The 22,874-nt window shown below is 33.2% G+C and overlaps 1 protein-coding gene across 1 annotated transcript; it reads right to left on the reverse strand.

The window, feature by feature from the left end:
* Positions 1–3,433: 3,433 nt before the first annotated feature.
* LOC142235652 (uncharacterized) lies at positions 3,434–8,677 on the reverse strand. Its single transcript, XM_075306914.1, has one exon. The coding sequence runs from the start codon at positions 8,675–8,677 to the stop codon at positions 3,434–3,436; it is 5,244 nt and encodes a 1,747-aa protein (XP_075163029.1).
* Between the last annotated feature and the right edge of the window lie 14,197 nt (positions 8,678–22,874).

Below are 22,874 nucleotides of genomic sequence, written 5' to 3' on the forward strand. Positions count from 1 at the left end.
ACACCCCTACCTGACGTTCGTTAAACAGGTCCGTTTTGCAACTGCATAACCGCCCTATTTCTGTATATAAACGAAGAAGCAAGTAGTCCGATTTTTTTTGATATGTACGGGAACTCACCGTGGAAACCATGGAGTCATTAATCAGTACTTCAGTTTTTGTCTGACACAAAAACCCTACTCTTTCCCCTGACCCTACTCTTTAAAAGAGTTCAAATTTTTTCGAATTTGTTTTCAGATCGAAGGATATAGTTGACTACGGTAACGAAAATATGATTCGGGAGGCGCAGCAAAGGGGCCGGGTTACGCTAGTAATTTAATAACTTTTTGCGTAAGTTAAAATTAACAAAAAACACGTATATACGGCCGTAAGTTCGGCCAGGCCGAAGCTTATGTACCCTCCACCATGGATTGCGTAGAAGCTTCTACACGGATGAAAAAGACTGTTTTTCATATGTTTGGCTATAAACATTATATGTTTGGAACACAAATTTTTAAACACAATATTTGTGAGTGCAAGCATATAATGTTCATAAACTAGCATAACATGTTTGGGACATATATGTTAATATGTTAGAACATATTATGTTTGGGACATAAAATGTTTGTAAATATAATATGCTTGGATGCAAACATATATTAATTTAGAAATAGCCTATAAACATATATGTGTTTAGTAGCTTGGAGCGCTATTTAACAGGGAGCGATATTGAACTAAGTTGGTGGTTGTTGCTTGTTATTACAAAATTAACATTTTATTTTTCCTTGGGCATTTGATCAGCTACTTCTTTGATCCTTACAAACTGTGTGGTCCGCTGTTCGAATCCCCGTCCGGCAAAAGGTAAAATTAAAATAAAAAAAATCATAAAATTGAATAATTTCTTCTGCAATGTCTGTATTACAGAAAAAGGTGCTAAGAACTAAAAAATCTCGTGGAAGTGAGAGAGATGTCGGGGAATATACAATTGGGCAGAAACAAAATTTTGAGCATTCAGGTCGAAAACCTATGTTGTTAGCACCTATATTACCTGTTTATTTTCATAATTCATTATGATTGTAAATATATAAATAAATAAATAAAATTTTGAGCACAATATTGTTTGGGAGAATTTTTTTTAAGCATATAATATTTTTGGGTGCAAAATGCTTCCAAACATATTATATGGTCACATAATAACATATTGTTTTTTTGGAAGACAACATTATTGAATTTGGATGCAAAAATACAAAATGTTTGGAACTTAGACTACCCAAACATATATTGTTTAGACCAATATGCTTTCAAACATATTATATATTGGTAGAGATCAAACATATAAATGTTTGGGCAATACCCAAAAATGTATATGCTTGAAGCAAAATATGTTTGGGAGTATATGTTACAGAAGCGATTTTTTGTGAGGGTGTAGTCCATACGTGGTATATATTAAACTTAAAATGGCCGATTAAATACGTATATAATTAAGTTTGTCAAAATTTTCTATAGAAATAAAATTTTGACAACATTTTTTATAGAAGTAAAATTTGGACAAAATTTTCTATAGAAATACGATTTTAAAAAATTTTCTATAGAAATAACATTGGTGAGGAATAAAACAAATGTTGAGTTTGAATTTTATTACACCATAAGGTAGATTTATTAAAAATTCTGTTGAAGACTTTATTCGCGAGCTGTTCACTTGTTTCAATCAATGGGCGAAGCTAAAGTGATTTTTGATTTCATTGTTCAATTCTAGTGTACCAAATTTAAAGCGGTACTTCATTCATTATTTTATCAATGATATTTCAAAGTCATTCATATTTTCTACATACGTATAAAGTATTGCTTAAGCTTACTCTTTTTCATTCATAGGTTTACATTCATTGATATTAACAGTTTTTGAAAGCAACAACAACATATTCATATTAGTAAAGTAATATAAAAAACAACAATAACAATACTCATTGAGAATCATTCTACGTGAGATTATTAAAGTGACAAGAGCAATGAGTATAATTATGAATGAGAACACAGTGTTATATTTATGAATGAGAGCAATGTGTTATACACAACGAGAAATATATAATATAACAAATAGACAGCTAAGCAGTGTTGCCAACTCCCCAAGGCCAAAAAGCACCAAAAATATATTATAAATTCTAACATATCACCTTCCACCACAAAATCGAAAATTAAATGCTCTACTAAAAAAAAAAAAAAAACAAAAAAAAAACTTCCGAAGATGTATTATAGAACTTTTGTGAATTGATTTTTAAGAAGTTAAGGTGGGTATTAAGATCGAGTTTAGCTGCTAAAATAGTCATTTTTTCACTATAATAGGAGCCACCGTGGTGCAATGGTTAGCATGCCCGCCTTGCATACACAAAGTCGTGGGTTCGATTCCTGCTACGACCGAACACCAAAAAGTTTTTCAGCGGTGGATTATCCCACCTCAGTAATGCTGGTGACATTTCTGAGGGTTTCAAAGCTTCTCTAAGTGGTTTCACTGGAATGTGGAACGCCGTTCGGACTCGGCTATAAAAAGGAGGTCCCTTGTCATTGAGCTTAACATGGAATCGGGCAGCACTCAGTGATAAGAGAGAAGTTCACCACTGTGGTATCACAATGGACTGAATAGTCTAAGTGAGCCTGATACATCGGGCTGCCACATAACCTAACCTAACCTAACCTTCACTATAATAATAATTCATTTTAAGGAATACAAACTTTGTGAAAATTTACTTTTGGCTATTCCCCATAATAAAATTTGCAGCAAATATGCCTTTTTTACTGATATAGTTTTCACTTTAGCGGCAAAACTCGAACTTAGTACTAACCATTATGAACCGCTATTCAAGTATACACTTTGATCAGTTTTAATGCTTTCGTCTAATTCATTTTGATCAGTGATGTTTTTCAACTTTCAAAATATTAATATATGGAAGAAGTCTATTGCTTATTTCAGTTGTGCGTGCTTTTGTGAATTTAATACAAACGTTTTTAATGACATCTTTACCAAATTCAAAAATTCGACACTCATCGCTCGACTTTCCTACAGAATACCCTAAATAACAATATTAATTAAAAAATAATCAATACCAACTTCATAACAATCAAATTCTATATTTGGCAATAAATTTGAGTTTCTTCGGCTCTTGAAAGTCCAATCAAAATTTTTGTATCAATTAAACTTAATACTGTTCAAAATAAAAAAAGCACCAAAAGCACTAAATGAAAATGCCAGAAAGCACCAAGTTGGTGCTTTTTTTGAAAAGGCACCAAAAAGGCAATTTGGTGCTTTTTAGAAATCGAAAAGCACTAAATTTGGTGCTAAAAGCACCAAATTGGCAACACTGCAGCTAAGCATGAATGAAGTAAATAATAATAAATTTGAAGCGAGCACAGTGTGGATTAAAAGTACGTTCACCACCATCCCGGCCCCCCTGAAACGTAGTTTCAGATTATGGGAAGTTTTACCAAGGTAGAAATAGGACGTGTCATTTCTCCGCATTGCGTTTTAAGTTTTACAGCTCTTACATTGCCATCTATACCGGGATATGTTTCGATCACTTTTGCCAGTAGAAATTTGGAGGGAGGTAAATTCTTTTCTTTGACTACAACAACATCTCCAACTGCTAGATTTGGTTGAGGTATATTCCATTTTGGTCGCTGTTGCAGAGAAGTTAAATATTCTTGATGCCAACGTCGCCAGAAACCTTGAAACATATTTTGTACATGCTGCCAATATCCAAGTCTGTTTGGTGTGAGGTTGACCAGATCTCCTTCGGGAACAGTTGTATAAGGCCTGCCAATAAGAAAATGAGCCGGCGAAAGGTATTCGCAATCTGTATCTGGAACAGTGCCTAGGGGTCTTGAATTAACTACGGCTTCCACCTGAGCCAATAGAGTGTGCATCTGCTCGAATGTTAATTCTGTATTTCCAATAACTCGCTTAAGATGCAACTTAACCGATCGAACCGCCGACTCCCACATTCCACCCCAGTGGGGTGCAAATGGAGGAATAAACGTCCATTGTATACCGTCTTCGGCTAAAGATGCGGAGACAATTTCGTTATGAGTTTGCGACAAAATTACTTTGTGCATCTCGTTTAATTCTCGAGATGCCCCAAGAAAATTTCTTCCATTGTCACTAAAGATTTTTTTACATTTTCCTCTTCGCGATATAAATCTTTTTAAAGCGGCAATAAAACAATCGGTGCTTAAATCAGTGGCGAGTTCCAAATGTATGGCGGAGGTGACTAGGCATACAAATAAACAGATATACCCTTTAGATTTCTTTGTATTTCGTCCTGAGTATTGTTTTAAAATTATTGGGCCTGCATAGTCGCAACCAGTATTTTCAAAGGGAAACGCTTGACGTACCCGGATGGATGGTAAATCTGCCATTAACTGTTGTGTATTAATTTGTCGTTGTCGAAAACATTTGAGGCAATTATGAGTCAGATTTCGAATCAGATTTCTTGCACCAATAATCCAATAGGTTTGACGGGCAATAACAAATAAGGCCGATACTCCGGGATGCAGATTTTTCTCATGAAGGTTTTGTAAAATCAATTTGGTTATTCGGCTACATTTTGGCAAGATTATTGGATATTTGGAAGCATTGTCTAGTTCTGAGTTACGTAGGCGCCCACCTACTCGTAACAAGCCGCTGCCGTCTATGAAGGGGTGTAGTTTTGCTAATGAAGATGTTGTACTTACTAGGCGTTTACTTTGTAATAGCGTGCGCTCTTCGCTAAAGGCATCTTGGGCATACTTTGTCAGAATCAGTTCGGCGTGTTTAAAGTTGTCGAACGAAATATTCGGCGATTTTATTTGGTGTGGATATCTAGTGGCATTGATGAACTTGAAGATGTAGGCTACGACACGTATGAGTTTATTCCATTTCGAAATGCGGTGTACCAATTCATGTAGTGGATTATAGTCATTCACTGTTGAGACCAGAACTTTTGAAGAAAGTTTAAAGGCAGAAAGGGCGTCAGGATCTGTAATTACATCAAATGAATTAGAACAGTTATTCATATTACTGATTTGGAATGGGTCCCTCAGCCATTGTGGGCCCTTCCACCAAAGATCAAAGGAACGAAGTGTTGATACAGGCATCCCTCTTGAGGCACAGTCGGCCGGATTTTCTTTAGAGGCAACATGATTCCAAAACTTACGAGGCAATATTTCCAATATTTCTGATGTTCTGTTGGCTTTGAATGTCTTTAACTTAATGGGTGGTTGAGATAGCCAACACAAAACAATTGTTGAATCACACCAAGCTCGTATATCAATTGATTTGTGTGGCAAGGCTTCTTTTATTCTTTTGAGTAGACGAGATAAAATAAGAGCTCCGCATAATTCAAGACACGGCAACGATTTTTGTTTGATGGGAGCTACCCTTGTTTTAGCAGCAATGAGTTTGACATGAGTATGACCAGTGTCGTCTACGAATCGACAATAAACTGCGGCAGAGTATGCGTGTATGGAAGCATCCGAGAAACCATGCAGCTCCAATTTTGTAACATCATTCAAAATGTATCGTGGAAGTGTAAAATCTTGAATAGAAATTAAATCTTGTCGAAATGTAGTCCATTGACGTGTAAGATTTTCAGGAAGTGGTTCATCCCACGATAGCTTGTGTGACCATAGTTTCCTTAGTAGAATTTTAAATTGTATTACCACAGGAGATAATAAACCCATGGGATCAAATATACGTGATACATCAGATAGTACCTGCCTTTTTGTTGCGACTGGATTTTTGTTGAGTTCTATATGATACCCCAGTTGATCTGACGATGGTCTCCAAAAAATACCGAGCACCTTTTTTACATCCTTTTCGGGAGCTGCAAAAAACAATTGATCTTGTGTACTATCTGATATACTCACGCAATTTGAAACCCATTTCCTTAGTTCCAGGCCTGCTTGGGCTAGTAGATTTACCAAATTGTCACGTATGAAAACGATTTCTTCTTCCGTTTGTGCCCCGGTAATAACATCATCTACATAAAAGTCCTCCATTACCACCTTCGATGCAATGGGGAACTTGGATTTATAATCATAGGCTAACTGCTCCAACACTCGTACTGAAAGATATGGCGCACAAGATGTGCCATATGTAACCGTGCATAAAATGTAATGTTGTACCTCGTGTAACGGCGACTCTCTCCATACAATACGTTGATAATTTTTGTGATGTTCAGATATCCATATTTGTCTGAACATTTTTACTATGTCGGCTGAGAAAACATACCTGTGGAAACGAAATCTCAAACAAACAGCAAATAAGTCCCGTTGTATACTTGGCCCAATGTGCAAGTTATTATTAAGCGATATACCGTTGGAATCTTGAAATGAGCCATCAAACACGACTCTAATTTTTTCTCCCAAGACTGGATGATGGGGTAGATAAAAAACTCTACCATCAGTAACATTAATCTCATGAGGTTTGAGTTTACGCATATGTCCCAATTTTTCATAATCTCGCATAAAACCAATATACTTATCTCGAATTGCTGGATTTCGTTGAAGCCTTCTTTCGACAGCATAGAATCGAGATAGCGCACCATTTAGTGTATTTCCAAATATTGGGTTTTCATTTTTAAAAGGCAACTGAACTACGTACTTACCATCACTTGCACGCGAGTGAGTGGTTTGAAAGTGCGTCTCTACAAAAATGTCATCTGGATCGGCTTTAGTATGGTGTTCAGTTTCTTCTAGTTCCCAAAAGCTTCGAAGGCAACGATCAATATCCACGGTGGTAACAAGTGTAGTAGTTTGGTTGTAAATTTGCTCTGTCTCAGCACAAGTTACAACCCATCCAAAAATTGTTGAAATTGCAATAGTATTTCCCTGTGAATCAATACGTTTGTTGAATGTGAAAATGTTCCAAATATGTTCTAGGCCAAATAAAATATCAATCTGTGACGAAATGTTGTATGTGGGGTCAGCAAGAGGCAAATCCATAAGTTGATTTTTGATCTTATTTTCAAAGCTGTGGCCAGGAAGAGATGTAGTTATTTTAGGCAGAACATGTACCTTGGCGTTAATCGATTGCTCAGAGATGCGTGAACGTACGAATATTTGACATAAACCCCGAGTTGTCTCGGCTTTAATTGATGAAATACCATTTACAATTATTTTTGAGGGATATCTTTGAAGGCCTAGACGTTGAGCACAACTCTCAGTGATAAAAGACAGCTTTGAAGCGGTATCTAATAAAGCTCGACATGTTATAAACTTTCCAAAGCGATCTTTGACATAAATAGAAGCAGTGGGCATGATAAATTCTTTGTCTGACGTACAATGTTTACTACTAGATGGAAGTGAAGGTAACGAAATGGGACATGCAATGTTAGCGGTAGTGGACCACTGAATATTGGCACTAGCTGTATTATTAGAAGAAGACGGTGATTCAGGGGGTGAAGACTCCGAAACTTGACCGGGTAAATATGTAGGTTCATGTTCATTACTCGGAAGATGTAGGAGTGAATGATGTCTTCGATGACATTGCTTGCATCTACCTTTTGATGCACAGTTGGAAACCGCATGACCCTGTCTGAGACAATTATAACATAGTGCAGATTCTTTTACGAAGTGACGGCGCTCATTAATATCTTTTTGCAGAAATGTGGGACATGTAAAGATTGAATGGTCGGGACACTTGCACAATAAACAGCTGGGTTTTGCTTTAGTACTCACCAGACATTTTGTATGGTTACCTTGTGACTTGCCTGAATGACTGTGCTTGGATTGATGGGCCTGTTTCTTTGCACACAATTCAACCTCTTCGCAGCGATTGTCTAAGAATTCAAAAAAATCGTTAATGGTAGGAAGTGGATTATCTCGACTCTCACGAATCCACTTGCTCTTTGATTCAGGATCAAGTTTAGATAACAATAAATAGATTAACCACCAATCTCTTTCATCTTTACCTATAGCATCAAGACCACGAATTATTTCATTTGCCCCGTCAGATATTTTCCTCATGGTTGCAGCATTTTCCGTCGATATTGATGGTAGGGCCATAAATGCTTCTATGAAAGAAGTAACAACTTGCTTAGGGCGATCATACCTATCATTGAGCCTTGTCCAAGTTGTTTGAAAAGCAGTTTCGGTAACCGGAATATGTTGTATTAATCTTGCGGCATCTTCTTTGAGTAGCGACTTCAGGTAATGAAACTTTTGAATATTTGATATTCGTTTTGATCCTATAGCGCTCTCAAAAAGATCTTTAAAACTTGGCCAATCTTTGTATGTCCCTGTAAAAAATGGAATATTTATGCGAGGTAAATCATTTTCTTTAGGATGGCTAGTCGTTGAAAGTTTTTCCAAAAATGCAGCCTGTTGATCTGCCAACTTTGCTATTGCTCCCGAGTTGGCTGTACTTTCATTCAAAGTAGGAGCATATTGTGATTTTAAAGCATACAGTTTACCACGCGCTGAAAGGTATTTCTCTTCGTAGCTTGCAAAATCAGCCTCCGGGTCCGCAAAATTTTCCACATCTTTGAATTTGTATAAATCATCTGTTAATTTTACAAACGCTTGCCAAACCTCTTCCAAACGCTCCAAGCGGCTAACCACATCATCGAAAGTTGTTTCTGCGGATGGAACCTGAGCAAACGCCAAAGTACGAGTAATTGAGCCTTTCAAGCGACCTCTGGTCATCGTCAAGGAATTCATTTCTTCCGACATGATGTGTTATTTTTTACTTTAATTTGCACAAGAACTTCCTGAAGACAAGTATAGTGCAATCAAATTTGCGTCCAAAACTTGATCAGAACGAGATCGATTTTTTATTTTTTAAATAAAATTGATACGTTCTTCGATTTTGATAGTTGTGGAATTCCAGATTTTATTAAATGACTGGAAGATCCGGCTCGAAGGACCAACACTTATGGTGAGGAATAAAACAAATGTTGAGTTTGAATTTTATTACACCATAAGGTAGATTTATTAAAAATTCTGTTGAAGACTTTATTCGCGAGCTGTTCACTTGTTTCAATCAATGGGCGAAGCTAAAGTGATTTTTGATTTCATTGTTCAATTCTAGTGTACCAAATTTAAAGCGGTACTTCATTCATTATTTTATCAATGATATTTCAAAGTCATTCATATTTTCTACATACGTATAAAGTATTGCTTAAGCTTACTCTTTTTCATTCATAGGTTTACATTCATTGATATTAACAGTTTTTGAAAGCAACAACAACATATTCATATTAGTAAAGTAATATAAAAAACAACAATAACAATACTCATTGAGAATCATTCTACGTGAGATTATTAAAGTGACAAGAGCAATGAGTATAATTATGAATGAGAACACAGTGTTATATTTATGAATGAGAGCAATGTGTTATACACAACGAGAAATATATAATATAACAAATAGACAGCTAAGCATGAATGAAGTAAATAATAATAAATTTGAAGCGAGCACAGTGTGGATTAAAAGTACGTTCACCACCAAACATTTTGACAAAATTTTCTATAGAAATAACATTTTTACAAAATTTTCAAAAGATTTAAACTTTTGACAACATTCTCTATAGAATTAAAATTTTGCCAAAATTTTCTGTAGAAATAAAATTTGACAAAATTTTCTATAGGAATAAAATTTCGACAAAATTTTCTATAGGAATAAAATTTCGACAAAATTTTTTATAGAAATAAAATTTTGCTAGATTATTTTTGCTCGAGTGGCAAGCATGATTATGAACCGATATGGACCAATTTTTGTGTGTTTGGGGATCGGCTATATATAACTATAGACCGATATGGACCAATTTTGGCATGGTTATTAGCGGCCATATATTAACACCACGTTGCAAATTTTAACCGGATCGGATGAATTTTGCTCGTCCAAGTGGCTCCGGAGTTCAAATCTGGGGATCGGTTTATATAGGGGCTATATATAATTATGGACTGATATGGACCAATTTTTGAATGGTTCTTAGAGACTATATACTACTACCATGTACCAAATTTCAGCCTAAACGGATGAAATTTGCTTCTCTTAGAGCAATCGCAAGCCAAATTTGGGGGTCCGTTTATATGGGGGCTATACGTAAAAGTGGACCGATATGGACCAATTTTTGCATGGTTGTTAGAGACCATATACTAACACCACGTACCTGATCGGATGAAATTTGCTTCTCTTAGAGCAATCGCAAGCCAAAATTGGGGGTCCGTTTATATGGGGGCTATACGTAAAAGTGGACCGATATGGACCAATTTTTGCATGGTTGTTAGAGACCATATACTAACACCACGTACCAAATTTCAACCGGATCGGATGAATTTTGCTCCTCTAAGAGGCTCCGGAGTTCAAATCTGGGGATCGGTTTATATGGGGCTATATATAATTATGGACCGATATGGACCAATTTTTGCATGGTTGTTAGAGACCCTATACTAGCACCACGTACCAAATTTCAACCGGATCGGATGAATTTTGCTCCTCTAAGAGGCTCCGGAGTTCAAATCTGGGGATCGGTTTATATGGGGGCTGTATATAATTATGGACCGATGTGGACCAATTTATGCATGGTTATTAGAGACCATATACTAACACCATGTACCAAATTTCAGCCTGATCGGATGAAATTTGCTTCTCTTAGAGCAATCGCAAGCTAAATTTGGGGGTCCGTTTATATGGGGGCTATACGTAAAAGTGGACCGATATGGTCCATTTGCAATACCATCCGACCTACATCAATAACAACTACTTGTGCCAAGTCGATAGCTTGTTTCCTTCGGAAGTTAGCGTGATTTCAACAGACGGACGGACGAACGGACATGCTCAGATCGACTCAGAATTTCACCACGACCCAAAATATATATATTTTATGGAGTCTTAGAGCAATATTTCGATGTGTTACAAACGGAATGACAAAGTTAATATACCCCCACCCAATGGTGGAGGGTATAAAATAGAAAAAAATTATACACAAATGAAGCATAATTTTGGTTAACCAAGTTCGTGTCTCCTACAAAATAGTTCAGAATTTCTTAAAATTTGTAAATTTTACCAAATTTGAATTATTATTTCGATTGGGATTCTTTGGGATTCTGGCTGGCATCAGGCAATGATGCTAAGAACTTATCAAAACCCCCTTGTGTTATTGAAGCCAGAGTTCCCGTTGTGAAACTTGGTTAGTAAATTTGCCACTTTTTATGCAACATTTATGTGCTATATTTATTTATGTCCTTTATGGAAAATTATTTTTTTTTCACCTTTATGCCACTATTGTGAAGAATTCCTTAATCATATGGATCTAATGTGTGCCATAATAACGTTTTTTTTCTATCACTGTAGGTTAATACATTTAGCCAGAAAATATAAAAATACCGATAGTATATCTCATGCTTTGTATATTCCTCAATATCGATGAATAATCTCAAGAGATGGGTAGTTAACATAATTTCCATGATGGTAGAGACGTGTGTTATTTCCATAAGCCATTCACAAATTATGTCAAATATTCCGGTAAGGAATGAATACCAACAAAAAAAAGCAAGACCATCTTCTGTTTTATTTTTATTTTATGGCCTATAACGCGTGCTTGGATCAAAAACCAGTTGGTTGAGACACCAATCCTTCGATGATTTGGTGGAATTGTGAGTTTGCTTTTGGTTGATAGTTTCATCAGAAAATTACATTTTCCGTACGTCGAACATCATCTTTGACAATGCGATACATACATGGGGGGAGAGCTGCAAAAGAAGCTGTCGCACACAATGTCACAGAAGTGGTGGTGGTGGTAGCATTGGTTGGTAAATTTAATAGCCTGCAGCTTAAAGACACCCTTGATTGTTACAAATCCTGGGCTTTATTTCACGCACACGCACATTCTGACACTTTTGTGGCACATTCACCACGTACACGTACTCACACCCGCAATCACCGTCACTTTAGATTTCCTGTCGTCTCCTCTATTTTATTTCCACTTTAGAGGGGAGTTTGTGTGTATTTGTGTGTCAATCGGAATGCCAATGTTTGTGCGTATGTGTGACTACACAATCATCGTTGGATTGCGATTTGGCTTTTTGACGTCTGACAGGGTTCTATTAAATTACGGCTAACAATGACAATCCCACTGGTGAATCCAGCAGTCATACATGCCATTCCATTGGGGGGAAATCACAATAAACGGTAAACAGCAGAAGCACCAGCAGCAGTAAGACAATGTGAAACCTCAAAAGTCCCCAAATACTATTGCACAGTGAGGTTAGGGATATGAATTCTATAAAAAAAAACATTTTGATAAAATTTCCTATTGAAATAAAACTTTGAGGAAATTTTCTATAGAAATAAAATTTTGACAAAATTTTCTAAAGAAATAAAATGTTGACAAAATTTTCTATAGAAATTAAATATTGGGAAAACTTTCTACAGAAATAAAATTATGAAAAAATTTTCTGCAAAAATAAAATTTTGGCAAATTTTTGTATAGAAATACAATTTTAACAAAATTTTCTATAGAAATAAAATTTTGACAAAATTCTCCGTAGAAATAAAATTTTAACAAAATTTTCTATAGAGATAAATTTTTGACAAAATTTTCTATAGAAATAAAATTTTGACAAAATTTTCTATAGAGATAAAATTTTGACACAATTTTCTATAGAGATAAAAATTTGTCAAATTTTCTATAGAAATACAATTTTGATAACATTTTCTATAGAAAAAAAATTGGACAAAATTTTCTATAGAAAAAATCTTAACAAAATTTTCTATAGAAAAATAATTTTGACAAAATTTTCTATAGAAATAAAATTTTGACAAAAATTTATATTGAAATAAAATGTGGACAAAATTTTCATAGAAATAAAACTTTGACAAAATTTTCTATAGAAATAAAATTTTGATAAAATTTTCTATTGAAATAATTCTTTTTTTTTGATCTCAGCTTAAAGCCATGCATTGACTAAACTACAAGTGTAGCTTAACCAACAGAGGAAAAGTAAGCACGCTCAAAAACAAACCCAGCCAAATACATTCAAATCGATGATTTGAGTTTGGCAAAGGAAAAGAGATATGCTGGCAAATTTGTTTAGGCAGTAGCCGACTATCAAACCCTTTTTCGGGAGGTTCAAGTGTAGTTCACTTTGGGTTGAGTGAATTACCCGAATTTCTTCTGATAATTGGTTGATAGTTTTGCTGCAAGTAGAGGATGCTGATGAGGAATGTGGTAATTCCGAAACAGCTGTACATCCAACCATCTTGCAGTCTATAGGGCTTTGCCCAAATAAATTTGACAAGCATACTTTTCCTCTGTTGGTTAAGCTACACTTGTAGTTTAGTCAATGCATGACTTTAAGCTGAGATAAAAAAAAAAAACAACAATAACGATTGAAGAGAAGCCAACAATAACAAACAAAACGAAAGAAACGAAAAATTTTCTATAGAAATAAAATTTTGACATAATATCTGTTGAAATAAAATTTCGTCGAAATTTTCTACAGAAAAAAAAAATTGACAAAATTTTCTACAGAAATTAAATATTGACAAAATTTTCTATAGAAATAAAATTTTGACAAAAATTTCTATTGAAATAAAATGTGGACAAAACTTTCTATAGAAATAAAATTTTGATAAAATTTTCTATAGAAATAAAATCTTAACAAAATTTTCTATAGAAAAATAATTTTGACAAAATTTTCTATAGAAATAAAATTTTGATAAAATTTGACAAAATTTTCTATAGAAATAAAATTTTGACAAAATTTTCTATAGAAATAAAAGTTTGATAAAATTTTCTATAGAAATAAAATTTTGACAAAATTTTCTATAGACATAAAATTTTGATAAAATTTTGTATAGAAATACAATTTTGATAAAATTTTGACAAAATTTCCTATAGAAATAAAATTTTGAAAATACTTTCAACAGAAATCAAACTTTGCAAAATTTTCTATAGAACTAAAATTTTGACAAAATTTTCTATAGAAATAAAATTTTGACAAACTTTTCTATAGAAATAAAATTTTGACAAAATTTTCTATAGAAATAAAATTTTGACAAAACTTTCTATAGAAAACAAATTTTAACAAAATTTTCTATAGAAATACAATTTTGACAACATTTTCTATAGAATCAAAAAAAAAAAAAATTGTCGAAATTTTTTGTAGAAATAAAATTTTGACAAACTTTTCTATAGATATAAAATTTTGACAAAATTTTCTATAGAAATAAAATTTTGACAAAATTTTCTATAGAAATCAAATTTTGCCAAATTTTCTACAGAAATAAAATTTGAACAAAATTTTTTATTGAAATAAAATTTTGACAAAATGTTCTATAGAAATAAAATTTTGATAAAATTTTCTATAGAAATAAAATAAAAAACAAATGAAATAAAATTGTTTCGATATGTGCTATACAAGCAAAATTTTGAGAAAATTTTCTATAGAAATAAAATGTAAATAAAAAATACAATTTCGACCAAATTTTTTATAGAAATAAAATTTGGCAAACATTTTCTATAGAAACAAAATTTTGATAAAATTTTCTATAGAAATAAAATTTTGACAAAATTTTCTATAGAAATAAAATTTTGACAAAATTTTCTATAGAAATAAAATTTTGACAAAATTTTCTATAGAAATAAAATTTTGATAAATTTTTCTATAGAAATAAAATTTTGATAAAATTTTGTATAGAAATAAAATTTTTATAAGATTTTAGCAAAATTTTCTATAGAAGTAACATTTTTGCAAAATTTTCTATAGAAATAAAATTTTGAAAAAATTGTCTATGGAAATAAAATTTTGACAAAATTTTTTCATAGAAATAAAATTTTGACAAAATTGCTAGTAGAAATATTTTTGTTGTTGTTTTGATCTTAGTGAACCACACTTGAGTTAAGTGAACTGCCCGAATTTGTTCTGATAATTGGTTGATAGTTTTGCTGCAAGTAGAGGATGCTGACGAGGAATGTGGTAATTCCGAAACGTGCGTCCATCCAACCATCTTGCAGTCTATAGGGCTTTGCCCAAATAAATTTGACAAACATTCTTTTCCTCTGTTGGTTAAGCTAAAATAATATATAATAAATAAAATAATAAATAAAATATTGACAAATGTAGAAATAAAATTTTAGCAAAATTTTCTGTAGAAATAAAATTTTGGCAAAATTTTCTATAGAAATAAAATGTTGCCAAAATTTTCTATAGAAATAAAATTTTGGCAAAATTGTCTACAGAAAAAAAATTGACAAAATTTTCTACAGAAATTAAATTTTGACAAAATTTTCTATAGAAATAAAATTTTGACAAAAATTTCTATTGAAATAAAATGTGGACAAAACTTTCTATAGAAATAAAATTTTGATAAAATTTTCTATAGAAATAAAATCTTAACAAAATTTTCTATAGAAATAAAATTTTGACAAAATTTTCTATAGAAATAAAATTTTGACAAAATTGTCTACAGAAATCAAATTTTGCCAAATTTTCTACAGAAATAAAATTTGAACAAAATTTTTTATTGAAATAAAATTTTGACAAAATGTTCTATAGAAATAAAATTTTCTATAGAAATAAAATAAAAAACAAATGAAATAAAATTGTTTCGATATGTGCTATACAAGCAAAATTTTGAGAAAATTTTCTATAGAAATAAAATGTAAATAAAAAATACAATTTCGACAAAATTTTCTATAGAAATAAAATTTGGCAAACATTTTCTATAGAAACAAAATTTTGATAAAATTTTCTATAGAAATAAAATTTTGACAAAATTTTCTATAGAAATAAAATTTTGACAAAATTTTCTATAGAAATAAAATTTTGTATATAAATAAAATTTTGATAAAATTTTCTATAGAAATAAAATTTTGATAAAATTTTGTATAGAAATAAAATTTTGATAAGATTTTAGCAAAATTTTCTATAGAAGTAACATTTTTGCAAAATTTTCTATAGAAATAAAATTTTGAAAAAATTGTCTATGGAAATAAAATTTTGACAAAATTTTTTCATAGAAATAAAATTTTGACAAAATTGCTAGTAGAAATATTTTTTGTTGTTGTTTTGATCTTAGTGAACCACACTTGAGTTAAGTGAACTGCCCGAATTTGTTCTGATAATTGGTTGATAGTTTTGCTGCAAGTAGAGGATGCTGACGAGGAATGTGGTAATTCCGAAACGTGCGTCCATCCAACCATCTTACCATCTATAGGGCTTTGCCCAAATAAATTTGACAAACATTCTTTTCCTCTGTTGGTTAAGCTAAAATAATATATAATAAATAAAATAATAAATAAAATATTGACAAATTTTTCTATAGAAATAAAATGTTGACAAAATTTGCTATAGAAATAAAATTTTGACAAAATTTTCTATAGAAATAAAATTTTGACAACATTTTCAATAGAAATAAAATTATGACAAAATTTTCTGTAGAAATAAAATTTCGACAAAATTTCCTGAAGAACTAACATTTTTACAAAATTTTCTATAGAAAAAATTTTTGAAAAAAATTGTCTTTAGAAATAAAATTTTGACAAAAATTTCTATAGAAATAAAATTTTAACAAAATTTTCTATAGAAATTAAATTTTGACAAACTTATCTATAGAAATAAAATTTTGACAAAATTTTCAATAGAAATAAAATATGGACAACATTTTCATAGAAATACAATTTTGACAAAAGTTTCTATAGAAATAAAATTTTGAGAAAATTTTCTGTAGAAATAAAATTTTGACAAATTTTTTATAGAAATAAAATTTCGACATAATTTCTGATGAAATAAAATTTCGTCGAAATTTTTTATAGAAATAAAATTTTTGAAAAAAATTTCTATAGAAATGAAGTTTTGACAAAATTTTCTATAGAAATAAAGTTTTGACAAAATTTTCTATAGAAATAAAATCTTGACAAAAAGTTTCTATAGAAATAAAATTTTCATTCGTTTTGTTTCTTATTGTTGGCTTCTCTTCAATCGTTATTTTTTTTTTTGATCTCAGCTTAAAGCCATGCATTGACTAAACTACAAGTGTAGCTTAACCAACAGATTGGTTGATAGTTTTGCTGCAAGTAGAGGATGCTGATGAGGAATGTGGTAATTCCGAAACAGCTTTACATCCAACCATCTTGCAGTCTATAGGGCTTTGCCCAAATAAATTTGACAAGCATACTTTTCCTCTGTTGGTTAAGCTACACTTGTAGTTTAGTCAATGCATGGCTTTAAGCTGAGATCAAAAACAACAATAACAAATAAAATTTTGACAAAAAGTTTCTATAGAAATAAAATTTTGAAAAAAATTTCAATAGAAATAAAATATGGACAACATTTTCATAAAAATACAATTTTGACAAAATTTTCTATGGAAATAAAATTTTGACTTCTAAATAAAAATAAAATTTTGAGAAAATCTTCTGTATAAATAAAATTTTGACAAAATTTACTATAGAAATAAAATTTTGACATAATTTCTGTTGAAATAAAATTTTTGCAAAATTTTCTATAGAAATAAAATTTAGACAAAATTTTCTATAGAAATAAAGTTTTGACAAAATTGTCTATAGAAATAAAATTTTGCAAAATAGTGAATAGAAATAAAGTTTTGACAAATTTTTTATAAAAATAAAATTTTGACAAGATTATCTATAGAAATAAAATGTTAACAAAATTTTCTATAAAAATAAAACTTTGAGAAAATTTTCTATAGAAGTAAAATTTTGAGAACATTTTCTATAGCAATACAAGTTTTAGAATATTTTCTTAGAAAAAAAAAATTTTGCGAAATTTTCCGTAGAAATAAAATTTTGTCAAAAATTTTGTATAGAAATAAAGTTTTGAAGAAATTTTTTATAGAAATAAAATTTTGACAAAATTTTCTATAGAAATAAAATTTTGACAAAAATTTTGTATAGAAATAAAGTTTTGAAGAAATTTTTTATAAAAAAATTTTGAAAAAAATTTCTATAGAAATTAAATTTTGAGAAAATTTTCTATTGAAGTAAAATTTTGAGAAAATTTTCGATAGAAATACCATTTCGAGAAAACTTTCTATAGAAATACAATTTTGGGAAAATTTTCTACAGAAATAAAATTTTTGCGAAATTTTCCATAGAAATAAAATGTTGACCAAAGTTTCTATAGAAATTAAATTTTGAGAAAATTTTCTATAGAAATAAAATTTTGACGAAATTTTCCATAGAGATAATTTGGTCCACTGTACCTTTCTGTGAGTGCAAAGTGCGTATAGCATGTGAGTTAGAGACAAGTATCATCGTCGTCGACGTCGTCATCATAGTGGAGAATAACACATTCGGGATGAATGTGTGTATGAAAAACTTTACTATCTCAGAGTTAGTATCAGCGTGTTTGTATGTGCTCTATATCTTGATACAGATATCAGTGAACATTATACGTATATGTGTGTTTGTGCACTTGATAGAGTTTTCATTGCCTTGAGCATGAATTTGTGGGGAGAAAGGTGTAGGAGGTGTGGGTGGTGGTATGTGGTTTAGAAAACTCTTGTTACCAACATCATCATCGTCGTAGTCGTCGTCTCTCTCCGTAGTCATCGTCAACAGCGAAATTGTATTTCGATGGCAGAGTAATCTTCTCATACATAAACGAAAATTAAAGTACACAATTGAGATAAGATTGGAAGATAGCCAGTCAGCCATCCCAGCCAGCCAACCAAATCAAATCTACTACAACAAACTCAACTCTAAAGCCAAGTCATCTAGTCAACCATAGAGCCTTAAGGAATGGTAGATGGTAGATGCTACGAGAATCAAATCTAACCAACCAAATCGAAATCGAACAACAACAACATCAACAAGAACATTCGAACAGGAGTAGAAATATTCGCAACAACACAATCCATGACAAAGCAATCTAATCTCGAGGATAAACATCCTTGCAGATATACAACAACAACAACAATAAATGCCACAAACGCATACATACATATGTGTGTTCATACTAAAATAGATTTTCCCCTCTTAACCATTTTCATGCGGAGTTAAATTTGATGAGCAATTTATTTAACGTTGAAAGAGATGAATGAACGAACTCTGTATCAATGAATTAAGAAACAAAAGCTTAAAGTCATATGAAGGTGGTCCGATAAGTACTTAGACTTACCACTTCATATAAGAGCAACTAACAGACAATTTGGTAAACTAGCTAAGATGCTGGCGAAATTCTATCCAAATCAAGCTCGTTTGATTGTTTTTTACAAGCAAGCGGAAATATCCGTGGATTCTGGAAAAATAGGAAATATATCGGTCGGTTACTGCACACAAAAATTTTTTTTGATAATTGATTCAATCACGAAATTAATTGATCCAATTAATTTTTTAAGTGAATTGTCTTCAATCACAGAAATGATAGTATCAATTAAAAAATTAATTGAAAGACAATTAAAAATTTAATTGATCCAACTAAATTTGATTGATACTATTAATTTTTGTGATTGGTTTTTGTTTCAATTAAAAAATTTGTTGAATCAATTAAATTTTTAATTGAATATTTTTTAAAACTCAATTAAAAGTTTAATTCAGCCAGAATTGAAATATGGGGGTCGCTTATATGGGGGCTATATACAATTATGAACTTGATATGGACCAATTTTTTTTTTGTGTGATTGGGGATCGATTTATCTGAGGGCCATATATAACTATAGACCGATATGGACCTAGTTAGGCATGGTTGTTAACGACCATATACTAGCACAATGTACCAAATTTCAACTCACTCGAATGAAATTTGCTCCTCCAAGAGGCTCCAAAACCAAATCTCGGGATCGGTTTATATGGGGCTATGTAGATTATGGACTGATATGGACCACTTTTGGCATGGTTGTTAAATATCATATACTATCACTACGTACCAAATTTCAAGCAGATCGGATGAATTTTGCTTCTCCAAAAGGCACCGGAGGTCAAATCTGGGGATCGGTTTATATGGGAGCTATATATAATTATGGACTGATAGGAACCAATTCCTACATGTTGTTGGATACCATATACTAACATCACGTACCAAATTTCAACCGAATGGGAAGAATTTTGATCTTCCAAAGGGCTCCGGAGGTCAAACCTGGGGATCGGTTTATATGGGGCCTATATATAATTATGGACCGATATCGACCAATTTTTGCATGGGAGTTTGAGGCCATATATTAACACCACTTACCAAATTTCAACTGAATCAGATGAATTTTGGTCTTCCAAGGGCTCCGGAGGTCAAACCTGGGGATCGGTTTATATGGGGCCTTTATATAATTACGGACCGATATCGACCAATTTTTGCATGGGAGTTTGAGGCCATATATTAACACCACGTACCAAATTTCAACTGAATCAGGTGAATTTTGGTCTTCCAAGAGGCTCCGGAGGTCAAATCTGGTGCTCGGTTTATATGGTGGCTATATATAATTATGGACCGATGTGGACCAATTTTTGTATGGTTGTTAGAGACCATATACTAACACCATGTAGCAAATTTCAGCCAGATCGGATGAAATTTGCTTCTCTTAGAGGCCTCGCAAGCCAAATTTGGGGGTCCGTTTATATGGGGGCTATACGTAAAAGTGGACCGATATGGCTCATTTGCAATACCATCCGACCTACATCAATAACAACTACTTGTGCCAAGTTTCAAGTCGATAGCTTGTTTCGTTCGGAAGTTAGCGAGATTTCAACAGACGGACGGACGGACGGACATGCTCAGATCGACTCAGAATTTCACCACGACCCAGAATATATATACTTTATGGGGTCTTAGAGCAATATTTCGATGTGTTACAAACGGAATGACAAAGTTAATATACCCCCCATCCTATGGTGGAGGGTATAACAACTAGTTTACAATCTTCTTGTGTAATATTTGACAATCACTCTAATATGATTAAGATCTGATGGGAGCAGGCATTCGAGATGTCATCGATACGGCAACTGGTACCTTCGTGAGATGAATCAGGATTTCAATTCGTAGACAATCGTAAGTACTTCGATTATTCGATTGCTTGATGATCGGGATTTGATGAGAGATTCGGTTCGTGCATGAGTGTCTCGGTTTCTTGATGGTCGGTGGGTGTTGAATATTCGGCTTGTTGATGAACAGTGATGTATGACGACGTCGGCTCATAGAGCTTCGGCAATTGATAAGGAATTCGGTTCGTTGATAATTCGTTGTCGGCGATAAATTGGGTTCGTTGAACACCAATAGAGATGAGAACGTCGGTTTATTGATGTTCGGTAGTTAAGTGGAAGTTTGGTTCATTTGTAATCGCTAGTAGAGGAGAACCTCGGTTCGTCTATGTTTGGTTATGATTCGTTGACAATCGAAGAGTTGGTTGGTGATTGTGAAATTCGCCATTCATCGATTTGCCTATTAATCGATGATGGGGAACGGCTGATGAGATCTTCGAATTTCACACGATTGGTAATGTTGCTGCAGTTGATTGTTGTAGAGGCGGCTTGGCAGTGACGTGACATTCGGGATCAGTTTCGGGTCCGTAATCGGTCATGGCCGGTGTTTTATATTACTGACGACTATCATGATTTTTGTGTGCGGGAACCGTAGGTCCGAAGGTTTCTGTGGTGGAACAGTAAAGGCTGAATTGACGTATTTCTTTCAATTTTGCATTTAAAAAACCTGAACACATCTCATTTTGAAGGTGTGTGTGTGTAGAATGTTGCTCCTATTTTGATTTTGGAATTCACTCTTCAGTTGTCAAAATGCCGTCCAAGCAAGAAGAGCAGCGTATCAAAAATTTGCTCGCGCATGGCGAAAATCCGAGCTACTCCCACGCAAAGTTGGCAAAATCGCTAAAAGTTGCCAAATCAACCGTTACAAATGTAATTAAAGTGTTTGGGGAACGTTTGTCGACAGCCAGGAAGTCTGGATCGGGGGGAAATCGAAAACCGGAAGCCGCTGAGAGTTGCCAGTAGTTTCAAGCGAAACCCTAACCTCTCTCTCCGAGATGCCGCAAATAAGCTGGGTGTATCGTCTACAACCGTGCATCGAGCCAAAAAACGAGCCGGACTATCGACTTACAAGAAGGTAGTGACTCCAAATCGCGGTGATAAACAAAATACGACGGCCAAAGCGCGATCCCGGAGGCTGTACACGACGATGCTGATGAAGTTTGACTGCGTGGTAATGGACGACGAAACCTACGTCAAAGCCGCCTACAAGCAGCTTCCGGGACAGGAGTTTTATACGGCAAAAGGAAGGGGAAAGGTAGCAGATATTTTCAAGCACATAAAACTGTCAAAGTTCGCAAATATCTGGTTTGGCAAGCCATCTGTACCTGTGGCTTGAAAAGCAGCATTTTCATAGCTTCCGGGGCTGTCAACCAAGAAATTTACGTGAAAGAGTGTTTGAATAAACGTCTGCTGCCTTTCCTGAAGAAACACGGTTGTTCCGTACTGTTTTGGCCGGATTTGGCATCTTGCCATTACGGTAAAAAGGCCATGGAGTGGTACGCCGCCAACAACGTACAGGTGGTTCCCAAGGACAAGAACCCTCCCAACACGCCAGAGCTCCGCCCAATTGAGAAATACTGGGCTATTGTCAAGCGGAACCTAAAGAAGACCAAAAAACTGCTAAGGACGAGCAGCAGTTCAAGGCAAACCGGCTTTCTGCGGCGAAGAAGTTGGACAAGGTGGCTGTACAAAATCTGATGGCAGGTATCAAGCGTGAGGCCCGGCAATTCGGATTTGGAAAAGCGAAAGCCAAACTGAATATTTTTCCTGAGTTTTATACTAATTGAACATGAAAAAGAAATTTAATTGGATTAAACGATTTCGCCGATTTACACGCGTTTTCCCTTGACCAAATTTTGACCGTATCAACCTTTAGGATCGAATTTCTCTGTGGTGGAATAGTAGACACGAAGGTCTTTGTGGTGGAACAG

This window comes from Haematobia irritans, chromosome 1, assembly GCF_050003625.1.
Source record: "Haematobia irritans isolate KBUSLIRL chromosome 1, ASM5000362v1, whole genome shotgun sequence".
NCBI classification, from domain to species: Eukaryota; Metazoa; Arthropoda; class Insecta; order Diptera; family Muscidae; genus Haematobia; species Haematobia irritans.

Coding starts and splice junctions, on each gene's coding strand:
- LOC142235652 (XM_075306914.1), bottom strand. CDS start 8,677: ATGTCGGAAGAAATGAATTCCTTGACGATGACCAGAGGTCGCTTGAAA.